The sequence below is a fragment of the Hakea prostrata genome, chromosome 9, assembly GCF_041222555.1.
Source record: "Hakea prostrata isolate BN-2017 chromosome 9, UWA_Hpros_2, whole genome shotgun sequence".
Taxonomy (NCBI): domain Eukaryota; kingdom Viridiplantae; phylum Streptophyta; class Magnoliopsida; order Proteales; family Proteaceae; genus Hakea; species Hakea prostrata.
Genome location: NC_142608.1, coordinates 14,041,667 through 14,048,864, shown reverse-complemented (window position 1 = coordinate 14,048,864; position 7,198 = coordinate 14,041,667). Strand labels below are relative to the sequence as shown.

General features: G+C 38.1%; 1 protein-coding gene across 1 annotated transcript; it reads right to left on the bottom strand.

The window, feature by feature from the left end:
• Positions 1-298: 298 nt before the first annotated feature.
• LOC149004759 (21 kDa protein-like) lies at positions 299-808 on the bottom strand. The gene has a single exon (XM_089135710.1). The coding sequence runs from the start codon at positions 806-808 to the stop codon at positions 299-301; it is 510 nt and encodes a 169-aa protein (XP_088991836.1).
• Positions 809-7,198: the final 6,390 nt, after the last annotated feature.

Sequence of the window (7,198 nt, the reverse complement as noted above, 5' to 3'; positions counted from 1 at the left end):
ATCAGCTAAGGATCTTCAAATTCTAATTGTATTGCAATTTTATTTCTTATATTTGAAAATAAATTACACAACAAAGAAATGAGGCAATTATATCCATAGAGAGTCCATTCGAGGAATCTACACTTCTTTTTGCAAAACCTCAACTAAATTTATAAATTAATACGATATCAGATACCACAATGAGATCATATGGCCAGAATCTGCCCTATAGGTGTTTCCTTCGTCCTCTTTTTTGAGCAAACAAATTCTATCGAGAAACACCACGCAAAATAGCCTAGTTGTGGGAGATAAACTATAATCAAGCTAACTTATTGATGAAGGTAAGGGTAATGCTTATCAACTTCTTGCCTTCCACCATAGGACCTAGTAAATCTGATTTCACTGATTCCAATCCCTCCTCACATGTATCCTCGTTCGTAAGTGCTGCACTCATCCACGTCTTCACGTTGTCAATGGCTACAATGTCGAGGTTTCCCTTAAGTGTCGTAATTGACATACGCATCTGATCAATGGCGTCTCCATAGGTGTCCATACAGTCCTTTATAACCTTATTAGTTCTTGGTTTCTTTGAAAGGAGACCATTGACACTTGTTGCACTAGAAAAGCTCTCTTCGAGGGCTACCCTAGCTAGACTGGATGGACTTTCGTTGATCATGAGAGCTCTTGGGATGAGTTTGGCGATGCAGACGTCAGGATACAATGTTGTCTTGCAATTGGTAATGATGAAATTCTCGCTGGCAGCTGAGATTGCCAGTGGAAGAAGGAGGAGGAGGACGGCTGTAGAGATTATAGTTGCCGTGGCAGCCATTTTTTTTTCAGAGGAAGAAACACTGATGGTTTTTAAAGTTCTCTTGTTATTATTAATAGGGAAGGAAGAAAGATGGGCATGGAGTTGATGAGATGGTTTTATTTATACATGGGCTTTAGATCTTGTTTGCCTTTCTGGTAGGGATCTTAATGATAGGAGGCACATGCGGATGCTTTGAATAGCATTACAAGGAATGGTTGAAACGCTATTCAACAATTTAATTCAAATTGCTTCTAAATAGTGAGGATGGGCGTTAAATAAAACTGAATTGTTAAATATTCGTGGCTTTAAGATTAACCAGAAGGGCAGTGTTTGAGGTTGAAATGAGGGTTGTTTGATTACGACTTTCACAAACATTCTTGCACATTGTTTGGCACTCATTGTTATCTCCTTTTTTTTTGTGAAGCAATTTAATGAGTACTCTGAAACAAAGTGGGATTAACAAAAAAAATAAAAAATAAAAATGGTGTGTGTTGGGCAACTTTCATTAGCTTTTTTCTTTGTGTGTGTGTGTGTGTGTGGGGTGGGGGGGGGCTTCGATGGGCACCAAGATTTGCCATATAGCTTTCCGAATTAGACGGAAATTTAATCGATGAGTAGTGCCTTGTTCTTATGCTCATATAACAATTTCTTATTAATTATAATGTCTCAGCTAGTAATAAATGAAGAGGTTTATACTGACTTGTAAGTCCAGCTTGTGACGGATGCCACCTCTTGTCCAAGTGAATGGGCCAAGTCATTAACATCTCCAAGAAGAAACAAAAGGGAAAATACAAACATCAACTCCAAGGTGTCTTGGAAAATGTTGCATTTCTTAGAATTTTTGGTGAAATGGGATTTGTTCATGGAGTTATAATTGATCGAGTTGTGGTGAGTTTCATAAAACTCTGATCTTAATGCCAAATACTCAATCTTGGGTCTCTCTCTCTCTCTCTCTCTCTCTCTCTCTCTCTCTCTCTCTCTCTCTCTCTCTTCTTTGGAGTAGAAATCGGGGTGTCTAGGTCAAGCTAGTAAGACATCTAACCCTTACTTTGATCTTGACAGAGAAATAGAAGTAGATAATTTTATATAATTGTTCTATGTTTACTAGACATAAGCAATAAAGTGGTAGAGGTGGCATCAGCTAGAGCGAGTCAAGGTGAGTAAGATACTCAATTCTGAGTTTACTCTAACACCAATCAAGGCATCTTTTTATTTCCATGGCTAAAAGCTCCACCATTTAGGCTCAAGATGGATTATAATGACATGGCATCATTGAGACCAAAACTTACACAACTAGCTATTCATGATGAAATAAAACACAAAGAATGAGGCTAAGCATCTTATTTTATGACACTCATGACACTCAACTGATAAGCATGCATTTACCATGATTTATTTGATTTAGTTCCCCATACTTATTTAATTGAAGAGAGCTAATTGAGTATTTTTGTGTATTTTTCAGGAATAAGGTGATTTTGGATATTAGAGATAACATGGAGTAAACTTGGATAATATATTAGATATTGGTGGATTTTAAATCATGGCATTCAATCTTGCTGCCCAAGAAATCATGAAAAGTGAGATCTTAGCCAAATTGGATCACGTGGAGGTCTAAGGAACAAAATTGGTAACAAATCTGAAAATCGGGTAAACAGATCTACCTTCAGTATTTTGGGCATATCTCTCGTATGAGCTTGGATTGCGGTGATTCAAGATGCAATGAAACGATATCGAAAATATCTACAACTTTATTGTTTTGAGTTTTCCCAAAATCCGAACGAATAAAGGTATTTCCTTTATTGAAAATATTGAAAATATCTTATGAACTTTGTGATACTGAGTAGCTATTTCCTTTTCTTTGGGATGTAGATGAACCATGCTTATTTCATTAATTTGATTGTTTTATATCTTTTAGTTGATTGTGTTTGAGTTTGGCCAAAGATGTTCTATAGCTCCGCAAACTAAGCATGCCAAGCTTCCACAAAGGACGATAGTCTTGCGAAGATAGGGCATATCTAGGAAGACCATCTCTAATTTATTTTGAAGTGTATTAGACAACATGGCCATGACCTAGTTCTGAATGGGGACCTAGAACATTTTTTTTTGGGGGATGCGGGGTTTGTCGTTCAATGAGCACCTAGATTTTCTACATTGCATGAAATTTAATCGACGAGTAGTGCCTAGTACTTAGGATCAAATACCAAATTCATCTCAATTTTAATGTCTTAGCTAGTAATAAAAGACGGTGGAGGGAATCTAAAAGTACAAAGAAGGCTTGTTGGACTATAGGATGTTTATACCGACTTGTAAGTACGAAATGTGACGGATGCAACCTCCTGTGGGGGAAAATGGGCCAAGCCATTAACATCTCCAAGAAGGGGTAACAAAAAAAAAAAAAAAAAAAAAGAGAGAGAGAGAGAGAGAGAGAGAGAGAGAGAGAGAGAGAGAATAGAAGGCAAAGACATCAACTCGATGGTGTCTTGATAAATATTGCATTTCTTAGTATTTTTGGCTAACTGAAATTGTTGTTCGTGGAGTTATAATTAATTGAATTAAGGTGGGTTTCTTAAAACTTTGATCTCAATGCTCAGTTTTGGGTCTCTCCCTCTCTCTCTGTCTTCTACTTTTTTTTTCTCCTATCTTTTAAGACAGGGGAGAGGGGGGGGGTTCTGGTGTCCAGGTCAAGCTAGCTTGATATCTAGCCCTACTGTTATCCTAATTGATAATTAGGAGTAGATAATTTTATCCAACTGTTCCATTTTTACTAGACATAACTACAAAATTTGTAGAGGTAGTGTCACCCTGAGCTAGTCAAGGTGAGTCAAATACTCAATTCTGAGTTGTCTCTAACACCAATGAAGGCATCTTCCTAGCTATTCATGATGGAATTAAACGCAAAGAATGAGGGTAAGCATGTTTTTTTCCAGGTCAATATTTATGCTAACAATCTCATGCCACCCAACCACTGGAGTTGACTTAGTTTGAAAAAATCATCACCTCATAGTTTGAGATGAAAAGTTCAAACACATCTTGAGTTTGGACAAAGTCCTATTTTATATGTAAATAATTATAGAACTACCCCAATGATTTAGTCTAGGTACACATAACCTGGCCAAAATGAATAAAAGTTCAAAAGAAAATTACCATGACACTCTAAAAGAGCATAATTGGGCTAATAGATGTGGCCACTCAACATATGACCATTTGTCATGATGAACTGATTTTTTTCCTTGTCTTGTGGGTTATCAGTAATGGATTACCCAATGTCCCAACTCGTGCCTTAATGGGGTTGTTTGGACTTTGTAACAGGGCCAGACTTGGACAAAGCTATCGCTGCCATTTTCATGTTGGGCCATGTATTAGCTTTCGTACATAACCCTATCATAAAAATCGTAACTTTTTTTGGTCAAAGAAAAGCTTACATTAATTACCGTATAAAAAATTCTCTAGAGGATAAAGAGAAGTATTTAGAATGTATGGAGGTGCAAATTGTCATTTCCTAGATAAAGAGAAAATCTAACGATTACCCGAAGTAGAGATGGATTAACCATAAAAAATATGGATACATGTACACACCACACCTTATACAATTTTTTATTAGATATTCTCCCATGGGCTTTGTATCGAGTCCTCTTCTTAATGACCATCTTAGTGGGCACCTAGATTTGCCGCAAAACTTTTTGAACTAGACTGAAATTTGAGCCATGAGTACTGCCGAAGAATATCAATTGGAATTCATATGAGAGCCATAAAGATTTTTGTCATATGTGATGAGGTGGGCTTCTTTCTTCGGACAGAGTCAACACACATTCAAGCCTAGGTTATCTTCATAACCGTTCATGGCCATTATCATGAATGGGGTTAACGTAATTTGAGTAGATTAACTCCTTTTTTTTTTCTTCGCTAAAAGGGTCATTTTATAACGAAAATAAGAAAAAGAAAAGAAATACAGCAATTAGTACCTACCTTGCTCACCCGCAACAACAATTGCCCCCAATACACCCTTCCTCACTGGTTCCTACTCATAATTGACAACAACTAAGTCATCAGAAACGAAATGTAGGACGTCTAGATGCATCCAAATCAAGATCTTTAAGAAAAGCTTCATAACAATAGTTACATAGCAGCACTATCCTCTCCCAATGGGAGGCTCTGATGCACTGTGGATACTTTCGCTAAAGATGCATCTACCTTCTTGAATTCCTCTGCTGTTGAAACCTTTTTACTTGTTACTACTTTCTTCACTGCGTGAGCCTTCTTCTTCGGACGACCAGGTTTTCGATGAGGAGAACCTTCAGCCCGCACTGATATAGACGAAGACGAAAGTGGAAGAACTACTTTCAATTGCAAAGTTTAATCATTGGCCGAACTCTCTAGCCTGGCCGAATTCTGATCGGCCCCACAATAGTCCAAATCATCCTCCGTAGTTCCTTCAATGGCTGAACTTCTAATAATATTTGCAACTTCAGGTCCCACCAATGAACACTCCAAAGAAGGGTTTCCAATTTGCATAGAACTCTTACCTGCAACAAGCACTTTTTGAAATTCAAAAGGAGTGGCCGAACCACTTTCGAGCTTATCTGTAGGTCCCACTAGTGAACTCCCCAAAGGAAGTTTACCAATTGGATTAAAACACTTTGCCGCATCTAAGGAATTTTGAATTTCAAAACTAGAGTCCATGGCCAAAGAAGCTGCTCCAAAATTATTCAAATTCTTTTGGGCCCCGCATGACCCCACTTGAAGCTCCAAACTAGAGTTCACGTCCAATGTAGTTTCTTCCAATCTATTCGAATTTTGTTACGTAGAAAAGTCTTCCACATAAACCGAATTCTGTTCCGTAGAAGAGTCTTCCACTCTAATCGAATTCAGCAGGGCCCCACAAGGCCTCTTGTCACACCCCCCGCCCGCCGGCCTCGGTTACCCGCCCGACAACCCGTGGGTGCGATCCATCACAGGATCCACGGTTTTAGTCTATCAATAATAATAAATACAAATACATGTAATCAAGAGCAAGAAATAGAGCAATAATTAATAAAAAGGTTACAGGAGTCCAAATACTCCAATAAATATCCAAGAAATAGCCAATGGAAAGAATCAAGAATCAAATGTAATATCGAGTTCAACGGAAGCAAAATAAATAAACTAGATAATCTTCTCTTTGGTTTTCTTTTCTAAATCTAAAAACTAGTTTTTCTAAATTAGCAAGTAAAGATGTCCTCCAGTCTTTCTTCACACCATCATCAAAATCCTGGGAATCTGCCTCCGTCGGCCATCAATGGGTTGCTAAAAGTGCACACAAGCATCTTCAGGAGGCTCCATGCCTCGCAAGTCCATGTACCACTGTCTGTCTTACATCAGCTTCAAACGAGAAGGCTCTTTCATATGAATAATCTCCAACTTCCGACGTTGAGCCACCATCTGTACAACTCATATAATATATACAATGAAAGGAGTGAGTTCTAATGAACTCAGTAAGGAACAGACAATTCTCATATATATGTCAATACAATCCACGAATGCATATATGAAATGATATGGATGATATGCAGAAATATGAATGCTACTAAGATTTAACTATGCAAGTCTCTAACAGCTGACATGCTTTAAGATATACACCAGCCCTCCTCTGGGTAAGTCTCATCACTCTGATCCGGCAAGGACTGGTTACCTCTGTAGGGATCTTGGGCAAAAAGGGAAAGTCCACACCTGGCTCTCAAACCATGGCTGGGGGTTAAGTCAACACTCTCTCACCACGACCATTGGCAATGAGTATTGGCGCATGTTGGGGTTTCTAATCCAATGCAAGTCATAATGGTAACATACTATATGGAGTCCAGATGTGACACCCAGCCCAAATCTAGCCCGAAGACCCGATTTGTTTTGGGTGAAGTCGGGTTTTGTTTAATGTTGACTTTGAAGTTTGATCGTGATTTCAGTTTTACTATCTTTTAAAATCTTAGGAAGCCATGTCAGACCTTTCCCTTAGGTTTGATCCAATGTCCCAAAATGAGGAAGATGTCTTTGTGGGCCATCTTAGTAGAAGATATGGTGTTTGACCCAAAACCCATGGATATTGATGATGGTGTTTCCTTATGGAAACCTTACTTGATTTAGTGTTGAACTATTTATTTGTGAAGAAGAACTTGATTGATGGACCTAAAGCTTAGTTGGACCTGGTTTGAAGACATCCCTCCATACTAGGTAAGTAGTATGATGCGTTGAAAGAAGCCCATCCAAAAATATTGAAGTTAGGCCCATTAAATCCCTATTTTTGAATAAGTTGTCCAGGCAGTGGCATTTTGGTAATTTTCTGTTTTGATGGTTTTTAAAAGCTTTATTTCTTTTAATTTCGTGGTAAACTATTCCCACCATGTTTCTAAACCTCTAGATAGTGTGGGATCGACCTTT

What these genes read in the sequence shown, in the direction of transcription:
- LOC149004759 (XM_089135710.1), bottom strand. Translation starts at nt 808, where the DNA reads ATGGCTGCCACGGCAACTATAATCTCTACAGCCGTCCTCCTCCTCCTT.